The sequence below is a fragment of the Nestor notabilis genome, unplaced genomic scaffold (assembly GCF_000696875.1).
Source record: "Nestor notabilis isolate BGI_N333 unplaced genomic scaffold, ASM69687v1 scaffold11106, whole genome shotgun sequence".
Lineage (NCBI taxonomy): Eukaryota > Metazoa > Chordata > Aves > Psittaciformes > Psittacidae > Nestor > Nestor notabilis.
The window spans coordinates 1-17,131 of record NW_009933325.1 but is presented as its reverse complement, the minus strand read 5'-3'; the positions used below and the strand labels follow the sequence as shown (position 1 = coordinate 17,131).

The 17,131-nt window shown below is 35.6% G+C and overlaps 1 protein-coding gene across 1 annotated transcript in view; it reads right to left on the bottom strand.

Moving 5' to 3' along the window:
- Positions 1–16,426, bottom strand: part of FAP (fibroblast activation protein, alpha) — a 39,889-nt gene extending 23,463 nt beyond the window's left edge. Inside the window, exons 1-11 of the mRNA XM_010016830.1 lie at positions 16,189–16,426; positions 15,829–15,913; positions 8,079–8,174; positions 6,123–6,217; positions 5,891–5,965; positions 5,658–5,710; positions 4,485–4,557; positions 2,820–2,940; positions 2,119–2,273; positions 924–1,027; positions 467–602 (exon numbers count right to left, since the gene is read on the bottom strand). Coding sequence (XP_010015132.1) covers positions 467–602; positions 924–1,027; positions 2,119–2,273; positions 2,820–2,940; positions 4,485–4,557; positions 5,658–5,710; positions 5,891–5,965; positions 6,123–6,217; positions 8,079–8,174; positions 15,829–15,913; positions 16,189–16,194 — 999 coding nt within the window. The 5' untranslated portion in view covers positions 16,195–16,426. The remainder of the gene's footprint in view (positions 1–466; positions 603–923; positions 1,028–2,118; positions 2,274–2,819; positions 2,941–4,484; positions 4,558–5,657; positions 5,711–5,890; positions 5,966–6,122; positions 6,218–8,078; positions 8,175–15,828; positions 15,914–16,188) is intronic.
- Positions 16,427–17,131: the final 705 nt, after the last annotated feature.

The window sequence follows — 17,131 nt, the reverse complement described above, 5'->3', positions numbered from 1 at the left end:
CTTACAACAATTGTCATATAGAGGAATAAAAATTATTTTCAGCTTGGAAATGCTGTATCAACAAACTCTGAATTTGCAATTTATCAATTATGCAGAACACTTTTATAAGTATTTTTATCTTTTATTTCCCATTAGTTCCATGTTTCAGTCTAATGCTAGTTTTTATAGGTGTTCTGTGCCATAAACTCTAAAACCAAGACATGCAAGCACCATCAATACTAAAAGACAATAAACGAGACTTCCGTATTAGTTACTGAAATTCAGAGTTATCCTTTCCTTCAGGATCTATATGGATTTATGAATGTCTACAGTCTTCATGCTTCACAAGGTCTTTTAAAGAAATATTTTTTCAGAAAGGCTTCTGTACATGAGATCTGTAACGATCTACACTGAGGTATAGACAGGTAGACCACCTAAGCAAATGATAATTTCAGCAGTATTAAACTTATATTTCCAGCCATATTACCTCTGGACAGTCCCAAGTATTTGAATTTTCTTTGAAGTCACAAATAGCTAAGACTGAAAAATTCTGGATTCTCTTTAGCCATTGCACACAGATTCGACTATCTGTTACCCAGGTAAGCCAAGTAAAATAGTGATCACTAAAAATAATAAAAAAAGAAATAAAGAGTGGTTATTAAAGAACAGGAATATAGAAGCACTGCTACAGACTGTATCCCCCATAGTGTTCTGTGGAAGATAGTATCAAAGCTTCCAGTGTCTTAGGCATTTTTTTTTTGTCCTTTGTAACCATATATGATATGGACAGAATCAAAATACAGCATTTCTAATTAGCTTCTGATCCATCCAGGAGATGAATATGACACTCCACGGTTAGAAAACAACTCAGAGGTTGAAACATTTAAAACAAATAGAATTTTTTATATTTTTTTTAAGAAAAGACGTATTTGAGGGCACACTACCTTGATGCTATGACTGCAGGAACTGGCATCTTCTTAGGACCAAATGCTTCAGCATTAATTGTGTCTACAATAAACACTTTAACAGTAGGATTTTTAGCCCCAGCCTTCAAAGAGAATGTATCAGGTTACTCAAATCAGGCTCTGAACAATTCAGAATGAGGAAAATAACAACACTTTTTGCAGGAAAAGAGATAAGTTATAAAATACATATTCAGTTGAGCATAATAGGGCAAATGTGGTCTTATAAGATCTCACAGTGGCACTAAAGCAGTATTAGGGTACTTTGGATCATTTCATATGCAAAGAAGAAAACCTTTTAAACAGTTAAATTTAGTGCCTTTCCTTACAGAAAATGTACTTGATGGGAATCAGCATTGTATTTCCATTATGGATCTGTGCAGCACACATATGCTTACTTTGGTATAAAAGTCTAGGAGAATATTCACAGGATTGCAAGTGCTCTTTGACATCCCAGCTGTGAAATAAAATGGTTTAGCTTAAACTGATTTCATGCTTACTTATTCATTGCATACATTATTAGTTTTTTAATTCTCCTCCATGCGTGGTTTAAAACATCCAGCTTTACTTTAGAACTGCAACCCATCTGACAGTAGAGTAACTTCTTAAGATGCATTAACATGATCACTTGCAATCATACGAGCATGACAAGAGTCAGGAGAGCTAATAACATGCTGAAGAAATGCCAAACCAAAACCTTCTTGCCTTAGATCTGGCACTTGAAAGCAGTTAAAATCCAAAGCCCCTTGAGATCAAAAAGAACTATGAAGTGTGCAAATAAACTGAAGCTGTTATAGCCTTTATTTTTCAAAATTTACTGTAATGAAAAATAACAGCTGCATAGTTAACACATCACGATAAGTAAACAGAATTGAAAAAAACGCTTGACCATGGAAGCACTCACTTGTACATGCTCTTTACTTACATGAGTAATTCCATTTATTTCACTGATATTATTAAATATCTATAGTGTTGAATGTACCTATAGCTTTTTGGAACGTGGCCTTAGTTTTTTTGGTTTTTTTTTTTTTTTTTTTCCCTCCCCCCCATAAATTTAGGCCGTAATAGATTTAACTACTGTAATAATATGACCAATTTTAAAGCACAGTTAATTTTATCAAATGAGCCATAACTCATTTCTCAAGAGAAAGTAAGCCAAAAGAATGATAAAACATACCTTTGGGTAGGGAATAATTATTTTTCTAGGATACTGGTCCTCACCAAAATAGGAATATTCAATAACTGGTATGTCAGAATCATTAAATTGTACGTATGCTAAATACTTTCCACTTGGAGACCACCACAATGCATATTTTGTTGCCAGCATTTCCTCTGAGGAAAAAAATAAATCATAATAGTTTATCATTGTTTATCATTCCAATCTATTTTATCATTTAGCACCTAGATATTTAAAGAGAGTTATACTAAATAAATAACACTGAACATACTGCAATACATCTCAATTCTGAAAGGCCTTTAGAACTCTCAAAACAGGCACAGAGATCCCATTTAAATCACTTTTTTCCTGTGTGTATGTGGGGTTTTTTAAATTATTTTTTTATGCACTGAAATGCCAAATTTTCACCTAAATGAAAACTTCCATTACAGCTTAATGCCCAGCTACTGCCTGTGCAGCAGAAGGAAGCCCAATGTATAAAGTTCCAATATAGTTTCAGTAACAAAAGACCCAGGATTATGTTTACACACTATGAATACAAAATGCAGTCATTGTATGGAAAATAAAATATGGAATTGAAGTAATCCTTAGGGCTCCAAAAATAGTGTATCATCACACATATTTTAGACTGGATTGTGAGAACCAAGTAATCTAAACAAAGTGTTTAACGTGTTAGTTGTTGTCCTTCAAGATTTACTTACCTTCATAGACCCAGTCGGGAATCCCATTAAATATTTCATTCTGTTTTCCATCAGTAGTTATTTTAATTGGTGCCTCTCTTGGACTTTGTTTCAAATAGATATTATTCTGATATACATATACCTAAACACAAGAAAGTATTTCTTATGAGTACAGGCACCAATAAGAGGGATTAAAGTAAGATCTTCTGCAGCCAATGCGCTTACACTACACCAACAAGAAGACACAATGAATATTCCCACAGAATGGGAAATAAATGCTACACTAACAGCCCTTGCAAATTCTGCAAGAGTAGGCACCTCAGTAAATAAATTATACATTACAGGCCAAAATCTATGTTCACATATGTCAGAATAAATCCTGAGCAGCTCCTTCAGAGGATTTTGTGGCAAGTTTTAGTCTTGAAAATAATGAAAAAAAAAAATATTCAAAACCTCATTCAAATTGTTGTGTTTTATAAGTGACTGTCAAAGTAGTTTGTGACTTTTCCTTCTGCTTCTGCCAAAACTAGAAGATAAAAAAAATACACAATGACTAAAATAAAAATAATTGGACTTCTAAAAATCTGTCTAAAGGCCTAGGTGATGTGATAAAAAACGGTTTTACTCTCTCTGGGCTAATTTGTTCTTGTCTAATAAATTAGTTTTCAAAAGAGAGTTCTTGCAAGAAATGCTGGCAGGCCTTGGGTGTCTCTACATTTCAATCAAACGAATGGACATGTGGTTAAGAAACCAGCACCAGAAACTTCACTTTCTTAGAAAATCATGCCTTCTGAAGCTATTAGCATTTGTTAGCAACATCAGTGTAACATTAACTACTTTGTGCTTTGAATGAAAAACAAAGCAGCTCCTAAAACTCTCAGATACAAGGATATAAAACCATAACAGACTAGGAAGATAGGAAGATAGGCAACCGCCTTCAGAATTCTTGATAAAATAAAAGACAATATTTAACTAAATTGGGAGAACTAATACTCTCCTAGAACATGGAAAAATATTCCTAATAAATTGTCCATTCATGTGTAGCCCACTCCTGGGGATTTTCTGAAATGAGTATGACATTTAAAAATATTTTGTTGCACAAATATTTTTCAATACTGGGTAAATAGTTAAAAAAACACTAATTGTTATTGGGCTGATGTTTTGGAACCAAGAATAAAATAAGTTTACAAACTCATTAATATGCAATAGGTCTTTTATCATTACTGAGATATCAAGTAGCTATTAAAAAGAAAAGAAAATAACATTTTTTGTAATAAGAATCTGACAGCTATTTTCTAGGGTGAAAATTTTAGAAAATATTTTAAATATTACATCTTTAAATCTCCATAGTTAACACATATGTTATACAGTGTCAAAGGAAAACACTGGTTTTCAAGCCCAGAAACTACATTTATGCTGATATACAATTATGTTGGTCGATTCTTGATGGGAGATTGGCCAGCAAACTGAAACACGTAATGTAGCTGAGAACACAGTTCTTCTATTGAGACACAGACAAGCTAAATTTTAACAAGCTAAAACTGTGTATTTGTCATTCTTGCTTACAACCAAGGTTAATACAGTCCTGTCAAAAATATAGCCTAGCAAAATAATAACCAAAGACAAATAAATGTTTTCTAGCCACACAAAGCAAAATAATTTTAGCGCTTTGTTATCTTTACTGACCAATTTGTGTCCAACAGGTGACCAGGATATATACTGAATTTTATGTGGAAGCTGATTTTCTGTTACAAAACCACTAAAAAAAGGAAAGAAGTTGAGATGGAATTTTGTGCACAGTGCAAATGGATCATTATACTGTACATTCATATAAAATTCATTGAGGCCTATGTTTTCTAACAGCTTATTGTTTCTTGAGCAATGCAAAATCAAGGCAGGCAGCGAGACATGCAGTAATGTGATGGTGCACACCAGTGCTGGTAAAGCCTTCCAACTCAACCTTTTGAAAACATTCCACAGCCGAAGAAGCCAGCCTTATCTCTTTCTAAATACTGCACAACCATCTACAGCCATTTCCCCCATCTGCAGTCTCAGCAAGTTACTGGGAAATGTGAATTCAGGATATTGCATGCTAAGGTAAGCAAAACAGCAGTGGTTGCAACGTTTGTTAAGGATCAGGACCCACATGCAGTACCTCTCTACTCACATTAGCTTGCAGCAATCTTTTCCTGTCACCTTGAACCAACAGTTTCCCAAGAGTGGAGCAGCTCAGTGCAGCCCCTTATGATCAGAACTGAGAAGCATTTGGTCACACTGCTACTTACGGCATAAAAAGTGACTGGGGAGACAGATGACCTTCTTCAAACTTGGGTGGAAAAAGTAGTGGTTTGGGGAAGATCTTGGGAAAGAGACCAAATGCCATGGAAGAAGCTGTAAACTTTTGAGGAACCCAGAATGGACTGTTACAAGATCAGTGGAGCACTAAAGGAAAGTGCTTTCCTTTAGTGAGAGTTCGAGGAAAACTAAAGATTAGATCAACCATAAAAAGAATGAATTAGACAACAGAAGGACATGAAGACAGTTGTGAAGCTGAAGTGGACTCAAGCACCCAAGACAGGGTGGGAGAAAATTATGCAAAGAAGGAAAATATATGAGAATCATATAAGCAGTGAAAGTTTTAGGGCATGAAATATAAATCAATCCAGATACCTGGATGAGTAGGGGAAACGATTGTATGATTTTCTTAAAGGCCACTTTTTTCAAGCAAACAACCTGATAGATTCAGGCAAAAGCAAAGCAGGGTGGTAGTCACATTAATGTGGAGTTTTTCAGTGGAAATGCAATCACATCACTACAAAGTATTCACCATAGTTCTCTGTAAGAAATATCTGGCCTTACCCATATATGAGATCATAAATGTGGTATGATGCTGTATAAGAGTATCTCCACAGCTGAAAAAATTACGCAAGAAAATAATATTATTGACTTGGAAAAGGTAATCTAAAAGTAATCGGCTGCCTTTTCATAGCTCAGTTCTTTCTCAAGAAAGTACTAAGAAAGGTTTATCTATAGCAACCACAACAAATGAAATACTAAATGGAACCAAACATATTTAGTGGTATATTAGTTACCTTTGAATAATTGCTTTCCAGAGCTATGAAATATTTGTCAGATGACAACAAATAATTTGAAGCATTAACTTGTTTCTGAAAGATTAAGAAGTAGATTAGATTCGAGTTAAAAAAAAAGAAAAAAAAAAAAGAAAAAAAAGGTTTTGATGAGTTTTAATCCACTCACTCCTAAACTGGTCCTTGAAACGCAACTGCATATTGCTACCTTTTTATTAATTGGAATGGAACATACCATTGTGCTGTTAGTCATGATGGTAGTTGGGTAGTTCATTTCAACATTGTAGAGAATAATGTCATCTTCTGCAGACTGATGAAGATATTCATTGTCTTTATGAACAAGATAAAAGGGCTGTTACCTTGCACAGAAGATACTATAGAAAAGATTCATTTATCAAAGTATTCACACTCTTGCCAATAAATAGGTTTTGAGCAAACTCTTTTGGTGTCTATATAATTTTTTTTTCCTGGTGATGCCAAGGTACAGAGTTGTCAACAAACTGATTTCAGTGTTCTTGAGTACGTTCTCAAGATGACACACTCCACACAGAATCAGCTAGTTAACTTTATGTTTACATGCCAGATTTTAGTAATTGATAAAGAATACCACTGACAGACCCATTAGAAGGTCAGTATCATAATGCAGCTGTTTTAAAGAAAACGAGAACATTCTAATTTCTACAGATTCCATGGATAACAGCAGTATCATGTAACTGACACTATGTAAATGATGCTTCCTGTACTCACACAGGCCCTACAAAGCGAGAATGAGTGGCCTTCAAAGTATATGGAATTGAACCCAAGCTGTGCTCAAGACCTGAGCTATGGTTTGTTAGAAAATTAAGATGAGAATTTTAGTTTCACATCACTATTTTCGCTGTTAAAAACAGAGAGCAGGAATTACATGGTGTAGCTAAAGAAAGAGAGACTTTAACAGTTTCAAAGCAGCCTGAAACATTGTATAAGGTGTTCATTTTTAGGAAATTAGATCACCCTTGGATCTTTTGAGCACACTTCTGTGATTTGTGTCAACAGCATTTGTGGTGATCTCAGGCACTCTTAGGAAAAGATAGTCAATTTTAACTCCTTGCTTCAGAAGAAAAGGAGACATATGGAATGCTGTAGGCATGACTATCTATGGAATCTATGGCATGACTTCTGTGTGAGCTTTGTGACTGTTAAGAGGAAAGATAAGTCTAAGTGAGAAGGATGTAAAGAGGGAAGGAAAATATTAGGTTTAGGTGATATGCTGCCTACATACTTCAAACATTCAGACAGAATTCTAACAAATGGTGACCTAATTTTTGTATCATACAAGTGATGTTAATATACTTCAAATCGTTAATTATAAAATTTGAACTGCTGCTAGCAATGTCCTGGAAAGCTTCAGTTAAGTTCTAAAACTGTGGTTAAAAACTAACTTGGTAAGACCTCATCTGAATGGGCACTATGTTTTTTGTCTCGAGTCAGAGAACAATTGCTTGAAGCAGTGCACAGATAGGAGTGGTAGTGTGTGTACTAGAATGTAATCCAATCTAGCTCAAGCCTTTTGATGCTTGATTCAGTGATAACAAGACTAGTATTTCAGCCATGCACAGGCACATATCTCAGTAGCAATTAACTTCATGTCTTTATCTTCTACCTTAAGGAACTTACTCAGAAGCTAAACTTTATTTTCTATGCAATGCATTGGAACTCAGGAATTTCAGCAGTATCAACATTTCTTTAAATGAGATAAAATCTGCCGGGCTCATTGCAGAGGTTAGTACTTATGAAAACAAGAAAGAATGGGGCCTGTAAGATAGGCTACCTCAATTATTACAAATGGTAAGTGAAAAAGTGTTGTGACAAACACAAAGAAGATCGCTTAAGAAATGACTGACACTGATAGATTTCTTTCACTTGCTGCAATGAATATGACAGTAAAAGAAATAAAACACTGAAAGCCTCTGTATAAAATTATACTTGACTCAAACATGTCTGTTGAAACATCAAATACCTGGAATTTCTAGAATGACTGACAGCATAGTAAATTTCAGCCATAAGTTTTGACTAGCAGATTGTTTAATTTCATAGTTAGCATTCATTCACAGTAAAGCTGGAAGGAAAATACATTTCTGAGTCTGTGTAAACCAGTTTGGGAATACATATTAGAAAGGCTTATGTATTTTTGAGGAAAGGTTTTACTTACCTGACACCCAATATGGAAAAAATGTTTTATATTGGAAGTTTCCATTCAAGTAATCCTCCAGCGTAAGAGCTCTGGGTCCACCATCTGTGTTGACAACTAAGATGATAGAAAGTTTCTGTTAATACAATGGCATGAAGTGTGGGGAAAAAAAAAAAGAAAAAGAAACAAAGAAGCAATTACTAGTCCAATATATATGTATTTTTTTTCCTCTATTTAGCACCAGGGAATAGTGAGGATAGCATAATCCTGGAAGTATGCAGAGAGCAGGCACAGCAGAAATGGAAGTTCTCTGTTACTGTTCTGGTAATGTCCTTCAGTCTCTGAAGGACTTACCTTTAGGAAAACAAAACCACAAACTGATTTAGTTCACCCAGTCATTTATTCACTCTGACATATTCACTTGCAGACCCTCTGAGCCCCAGAAGAGCCTTTTCCACACAGAAGACAAATCAAAATTTTTTTAAAGCATGGGTTTCATGAACTTGTGTGCTATGTAGAGACAACTATTTTAATAGGGATTTGCACATATTCAGCAAAGAGTCAAACAGCTGGATGTGCTTACAAATCCCTACTGCCAAATTTCATAAATACCTCATCAACCAGTGTTAGAAGATGGATATAAGGCTTCCAAAATGATCACCACTCACATATTTTTCTTAGCAGCTACATGAAAAAAAAAATAGATTAAGGTATGCTGATGAATATAATGCTGAAAAATAATGAATGAGTGAACCTGAACTTCAACTTTTAATTTAATGCTGCAAAAGAAATTGGCAGTGATTCTGGAGAGAAGAAAGGTGCTCTAATACTAGATTTCTAAGCATATTGGATAGCTGCGTAAAAATAAGGAATGAAATTGTGTCTGGTTTTGTGGCTCTTGTCTGACTATATTTCCTCCCAACACTAAACACCTTAAGCTAGGGCAGAATTTAAAACCAAATTTAAGGACAATCACCTGTATGGGAATTGGGTAATGCCGAAAATGGTGGTTTGCTAAGTGCATGAAAATGAAAAAATTCCTTTATAAAAATGTAAAAAAAAAAAATTTAATCCTCAAAAGACATAGGACATTTCTGATAAAGGCCATTTTTTAAAGTTCAGTACCACAATAATGGCAGCTTTTAAGTCTAGGCATTCTGGATTCTATGCTTTCCTCCTTTAATCAAGGGGACTTTTGCCATGGTCTTCAGAGATAGTGGGGATGTCACACTGCAGCTGAGTAGATCTCTGCCACTTCCCCTGTTTGTTCCTTCAGAGCAATCAGATGACAACCAGATAATCAAGATGACTTGTTGCCCTCAGGTTTCATATCATGCTCCATCACTTCCTCATTACAGCTGCCCCCTCTGTTAAGATCACACTGACTTCCTGAGAAATGTTTCTTCATATTCTTTTCCATAGTACTTTGTAATGATAATACGTGTTTTCTTCTGCTAAGTGACTATTACTTACTGTAGAATACACATGTCAGGTTGACTGTTGACACCAGCCTTGTCTGCACTAATGCAGAAGAAAGCTGTCATGAGAAATAAAACTGGATGCCAATCCACAGGCAAAAACCTATCTGTATAAACTCTGAGCTAGCAATATGTCCAGAAAATATCTCAAGAAGTTCAATAAGAAGTTAATTCTTCTTGCTAATGTCATGACTGTATACTAGAGATCTTTGATATGTTAATGACAAGCACAGAAGATGTCAAGCTCTTAAAAAAATGCATAAAAAATAATTCCAAAGAAGAATCTACTTCTATTTATACTGAGTGATGATTACTTATCACTACCTTTCAGTTTAAATTCCCCATTTGAAGAAGCCTGTTTGCAAAAGAAATCCACTATTAAGATCTATATGTGTACAGGAGGCTTATATTTGCTGTTCTTTTTGATACCTTAATTTGGTAACATTTCCTGGTTCCGTCTCTCTGACTAAGAGGATTTTTTTACTAAAAAGACAAGCAATATCACAAATGTCTCTTCTCTGGTCTAATTTTCACAGCTCTAATTTAAACCTTTACTCTGTTAGCCATCTCACATACATATTTAATATTCTGTGATAATTTATTATGACTGCTAATGAATTTCAAAATGTGTCCACTCCTATCTGAATTTCTACCAGTGGACTGCAAAAAATCTGAACACAACTATTTCTTACTTGATTACTTATAATTCTGAATGCTTGTTTCTAGGCAACAGAAGATATCTTTAAATGCTTTAATTAAAAGCACCATCTTTAATAGTTTCCTATAATTGTTGCTGATTCTTTCTTCTGTACCTAAAGACTGGTTCAATAAAAGTATTCAAAATCTCTGCTCACAGAATGAACCCTAATACAAAGATTACTTTATATGTCTGCAGCACTATATAGACAATGATTTGGATGGCTGTTGGTTAGCCTGGTAAATTCTTCTGTTGTGTTTTGTTTCTCTATGAAATAACAAAGATGAAAAAAGATGCCAAGGGACAAGAAGGAAGCAAATAGCTGAGCAAACCACAGAAATGAAAGCTTACCAAATTTCAGCTTTGCTCTTTTCCCTTCACCCCATTCCTCAGTTTTAATCCTTTGTGGTCCATTTGCATTCATCTACAGTGTGTAGTTCTGTATTTCTCTGTGCATCAAATCAGTTATTTTCCTTCCCAGTGTAACTTACTTTATATATTCCACGACCATAATTATTCACTTGTGCATCTGAGTGTATTCAACATACATGTATAAGCCTGTAAGCACCTATTAGTTGTTACTGGCTTTAGGCAGATACATTCTCCTTTACTGTTCAGTTCACTGTTGTGAGAGAGTTTAATAAAACACAGAAAGCAGAACTTTCAATTACATTAAGCTCAGATTAACTTTATGCACAGCAATCCATCGCTATGAAATTCTGTTTGTATTATCACAATTATTCCTTTTCAAAGACAGCTAGACCAATACAACCCTTGCATTAGATTTCTAAGCCCTATTGACTTATTCCATGACATGTTCTAACGTGCATCCATATAAATTGTGTCTACTGCTACCTTAATTAAAGGAAGTATACATAATAATCAATAAGTGTTCAGGTTTCTGTATTTTTTATTTTTATATATGTAGTTTATATAGGTATTTTATAGGTATGTAGTTTACATATAGGTATTTTATATGTATTTGTAAACATTTAATATATATGTATTTTTATACTTATTTTATTTAGCATCCACTGCTACATGGCAAGATGACTTGCAAATGAACACGGGTTGTCACAGTGTTATATTCTGCTTCTGGACTAGATTGTTCATTCTTATCTCTGTGGCCTGATGCTGAGTATCTAGAGCACAAGTTCCTTCAACATACACAGGAAAACAGCCTTCCACCTGAGGAAACCGCAGCCCAGTTCAGCATCAGAAATGAATTCCAATGCTCCTGATCCTGCTCCAGAACTTCTGGTTACACTCAGCTCCACATCAGCTCAATCTGCATTTCCATACCCACATTACATTCAGTCATTTTTTGTGAGGTGTAGCACGGTTTCTCAGTGAAGGCTACTTCAAAAACACCCTTTGGAATGAGAAGAAAAGATGAAGTCTGAACTAGTCATGTTCCTCAGTATGATACACCTCTTGTTACAAACAGAAACTGTGTACAGAAAGCTAAAGCATGCTAGAATGAGAATGGTTTTGTTTACTATGGACTCTTAACATCTCTACTGCTAAGGGTCTAGAAAAGGGAAAAAGCTTCTCCTCTCTAATGATAGACTAAGAAAGAATCACTATAATCCCTTTCAGTTATTGAAAATAATGTTTTCAGAAAATATAAAGAATAGCTAGTATAAAAATTTAACCTTAGATCATAGCCATCATATATCATTCCTAAGCATAGACTTAGAGGGGAAAGTTTTTTCGGTAACCTCTTTAAAATAGTCCTAATCAGAATATTTATTCTGCCACCAGCATGTGAATAGGCACAGAAAATCAATAGATCCTGTTTTGGGTAAGCACTTCATGCCAATTTGAGAATCTAAATGACAAAGAGTTTCTTCAAACCACTAGTCAGATTTGGAAAGAAAAGGCCCACCCAACCCCACAATCCCAGGATTATTGTCATAGACTGCTGCTGCACAAGCATAGCAGACTGAATGCTCTTAAGGGAACATAAACTAATAGAGAATATTGGGTTTTGAAAATTTATCTAGAAAGATTTTAGTATGGATTCCTACAATTTTTTTATGTAGTCTAAAGTACCAAACAGAAGACGTAAGAATCAGTTTAACCCATCTTAATATTGGTTTTTATTACTTTGTTCTAATAACCTTATGCTAGCTCTCTGCCACCAGCAGACAGATCACTGCAGCTAGGTTTATGTGATTACTCAGATCTGAGCCTGAACTTATAGTTAAGATTGAACCACCAGAGTTTGGTGGAAGCACACGGTCACAGTAAGCTATTGATTTTCACTTACAAGAAACTTCAGCAACAGTGCTGAAGCTTATAACCTCTAATTGTCACTTGCCAATTTTGATAGATGGCCAAGAAGATGAGAATTTCTCTTTATTTCTGTTTTAAGTCAAATATCCAGACATCCATTTAAATTAGAAAACAGGAACAAAGAGCATTGTCTTTAGCTGACTTTAGTGCCAGCAACCAAATTCCTGACTGGAAGCATTTTTTTTCCACTCCACAGTGATGGAAGCAATCCTGGTTAACTTTGCAGAAGAACATGGGGAGGAATTTATTGAATCAGAAAATGGATATGGCTGGCGTGTAGCAAAGAACACCACCTATTCCTAAGAAACTGGCTGCTCCACTTCCTGGCTAAGAAGTGTGCCCTCTGACCTGATCTGCAACATGAGAGAAGCAGGGGCTTGGTCTCAGGTGTAGGTCAAGCGTACAATGGGGACAGAAACATTGACAGGCAGTATCCTGGTTTTGATTGGGATAGAGTTAGTTTTCTTCCTAGTAGTTGGTAAAATGCTGAGAATAATGTTGATAGCACGCTGATGTTTTAGTTGTTACTAAGTAGCACTTACCCTAAGTCAAGGACTTTTCAGTCTCTCATGGTCTGCCAGTGAGGAGGGGCACAAGAAGCCGAGAGGGAGTACAGCCAGGACACCTGACCTGAACTAGCCAAAGGGATATTCCATACCACAGAACATCATACTCAGTATACGAACTGGGTGGAGTTGGTCAGAAGGGACCAATTGTTGCTTGGGGACAGGATGGGCATTGGTCAGCAGGTGGTGAGCAATAGTATTTTGCACCACTTGTTTGGGTTTTTTTGTTTGTTTGTTAGTTTGATTCCCCTCTCTCCCTCTTTATTTCCTATTACTATTATTATAGTATTTTATTTTAATTATTAAACTGTTCTTATCTCAACCCATGGATTTTACCTTTTTTTTCTTGATTCTCCTCCCCACCCCACTTGGGGTTCGGGGTGGGGAGTGAGCAAGTAGCTATGTGGTACTTAGTTGCCAGCTGGGCTTAAACCATGACAGTCCTAATTCTGAATATTCATTAAAAAGAGCAAAAGAAAAGATTAATTTGGCAGCTAAGCAATACATTCAGTTAATTGCAACTGCGTATGGTTCCGCTATCGCTTTTCAACTGCAGACAAGTTTTTCTTTCTTGTTTATGCTGCAGAAGAATAGGACTAGATACAGCAGTGTATAAGTGAAAAGAACCTTTCTGAACAGTTTAGAGCTGGGTTACCATAGTTAGGTAAATCACGCAGCACATCCCTGACTCAAAAAAAGGTCAAAACCATGTCACTAATTTCTTAGGCATAGATGCCATTCACTGTATTGAGATTGCCCATTTGCTTTTCTGAGCCCCACAGAAATTGTATAGAACTGCAACTAAGTATTTCCCCCTTACTATCATATCCAAACAGGTAATTGTTTTCCAGTATAACTTCTGAAAATTTTTCACAGTTTTATACTCTTACATGTGTAAACCAAAACCAGCTATCACATTTTGAGATGTTTGAAGAACATGAAATTACTAGAAACTCAGTAGACAAAACCATTACCAAATACTTCTTCCAGTGCTTTCAGAATTACAAATGACATTTTTCTTTGATGATTTCTTAAGCAGAAGTTTGGTTGGTTTGTGTCTATACATTTCTCATATGCAATGAATTATCTTTCTAGATTGCCACATCCTTTCAGTTAAGCAGTAGCAAGGGTGGAATGTGCAAACAACATTCCATTTCTGTAGCTATTTCCTGTCTTTGACTTGCAAAATTTGTAATTGCAAAATTAATTTATATGTCTTCCATTAACAACAGATCAGTACACTACAAAGAATTCAAAAAGGTTCAGGCATTCGAACAGGTAACTGCAGCACTTGCAGTTCCACCTGTGAGTAAGAAGCCATAATCAGAAGTGATCAATATAATTGCGTTCAACATAATTGCTTATTCCACAAGTGCCTAAAATACTTTTTCAAAAGCATTCAGTAAAGAAAGATGAATTCTTTATCACCCTACTGAATCTAAATGTGATGTCTGATATGACACCAAGTCACTATTCCTAGAAACTATACAGCTGAAACAAGTTCTTTGTAATGGGTCAGGTACCAAAGAGGCTCAGAATAAGACCAGTGACCTGGTACATGATAACCTCAGAAGGGAAAAACACATTCAGTTCCTCCTAGAGTACCTTTCATGATCTATCCTTGATATGATCTATCCTCATATTCACATGCTGCATAACAGGATCAATCCTAACTGCTTCAGAAACCTCCAACTCTTCTCTCAACAAAACAACCCATGATTACCATATTCCACAGAAATACAAAGTAGTAAAGAGATTTCACCTTTCACAAACCCTGCATATTAACTACAGTACTTAACTTGCACAAGACAAACAGATAACTGATTTTACACCATTTAGTTCAAAATGCAAATTTGATTTCTTGATCTTGGTCACACTGCCAACACATGAACAAAGAATAATAATCATTAAAAAAAAGAATCCACTTAAATAGATACTGTTAGTGGAATGGAGGCTTTTTATTATTATTTTAATTATTTCAGAGGCATTCAATTAATCTGCTATAGTGAAAGGGCCATGTAAATACTCATATTGCCCTTAACACACCTCTCATAGAAAAAGATTGCCATAAAAAGAATGCCACTCAATCTCTAAATTTCAAACCACATGAACTTCAGACTTTACTAGAGGACACAGCAGACCACACTCCTACAGCTAGCACAATAATACTAGAGCAAATATATATGTAACGATACATAACAGTAATAGAGCAAACTTTACATCTCTATTTTATACAATGCTGACTTTAATTTTCAAAAGCAACGTTAAATATATTCACAAGCAATCATACCCTACCTACAATAAAATATTCAACTTGTAATTGGTTAGATAACTTCTATAATTATTACACAACAATTTAAAACCAAATACAAGTTCACCAAGTCGAAGGAAATTACTAACAGTTTCTGAGAGTCTCCTAACCTCTAACACAAAAAATAACAAAATATGAGATCTCAGAATTACTTTTGCAGTCCTGTCTAAGAACATTATCTATCATGCACAATAAAGTTAATTCAGGTGCTTTTCACTTCAAGGAGTTCCTTGTTTCAGCATCTGCTGGCATTTCAATTCTACCTTCAGGATATTCAGCTGTCAGTACATTTCTGTAAAGTGATAAAGCCATAACAATTCTGACAGGACAATCCTAAAGATGATTTTACAAACTTCTGTGAACTTTAGAAGCCATAATAGCTAAAGATACTGTGTTTTGCACTACATTACAAATGCCTTACCTCTTGATGGAAGCAGTATAATACACATCAGTAATAAGGAAAGGAAAAGGCATATAACCACGCCAAAAATTATTTTTAGCCGGGTCTGCAGGAAAGAAACAAACAATAATTACATTTCTAATACTGCCTGAAGCACACTTCTATGGCTTCTAAATAATTAAATCCTTCCACTCTCTATAGCTGCTGCAATCTGTACAAGCAACAAGCAAAAATGTCCCTGCAGTATGTTCGAAAGTACTTTCCTTTCCTTTTTCTTTAAAAGAAATACTTTCACATCAGAGCCTGGCCTTGTGCAATAGCTGACAGTTTAGAACAACAGATGTAAATGTTACCAAAAGCAGAATTCAGCAGCATACAGACCTTCATTTTCCTGCTGTATTCTAAAAGAATGTAAATTCTCTCTTCTGGGTGTTGGTCAGTGGATCTAGGAGAGGAGCTTGAAAAGGCAGTGTCTGTTTTCACAGTTGGAGGCCAAAGCTCTGGCAGACTTTTTTTTTTTTTCTTCCCCTCTACATACTTTTGAAAACTGTGCCAAATTTCAAAGGGTTTCCATAAAATTAGAAACACGTTTTTGGGGAAGTTTTAGGACCAGAAATGGACAGTGGGTGGCTATATGGGTGGTGATTACATACTTCCCACCAATATGAGCTATAACCAACATCTGCTTACAGTAACTTGAGGGTTTTATGACTCAACAGTTACTTGATATGTACTGTTTTCCTCTGAAACGTATCTACTGTTTATTTTGGCAACCCTCATATTCTCAGGACATAGTTGCGACCTTATTTCTGCTCTCTACAGAGAAATTAAAAGAAAAACCCACAGCTTTATTGTTTATATATAATTCATGCATATTTATTTTCTGAAATAATAAATGATGGCGTAAGAATGCAAAACAAGAAGCAGAAACAGATATAATTTAATGTCTTCCACATGTGAGGAGAGTTTTTTCTCAGAAAATTAGGAACTTCTATAGGCTACGTAAGGAGAACGTAGAGAAGTAAATATCCACAGGCCCAGTGCAAATTCTGAAATAGTGCTTAAACCACTAACTGCACGTATTTTTATGTAGCTCACTGAAATGAGGTCAACTGAAAACAGGGAAAACTTCTCTTGAGACCGCAGTATCAAGTTACATAAGAGATCCCTCAGCAGTGAGAGGAATCGCTCCAAAAGGGAACCAGCAGCATGCCGTGCTCGTTAGGCTGACTTTACCCACGCACCTTCGCTCCTGCTGCGCACAGGGCCGCTCCGGGGAGCGCTGGGGAAGCGGGGGGCCGCTCCCCTCAGCCCCGACCGTGGG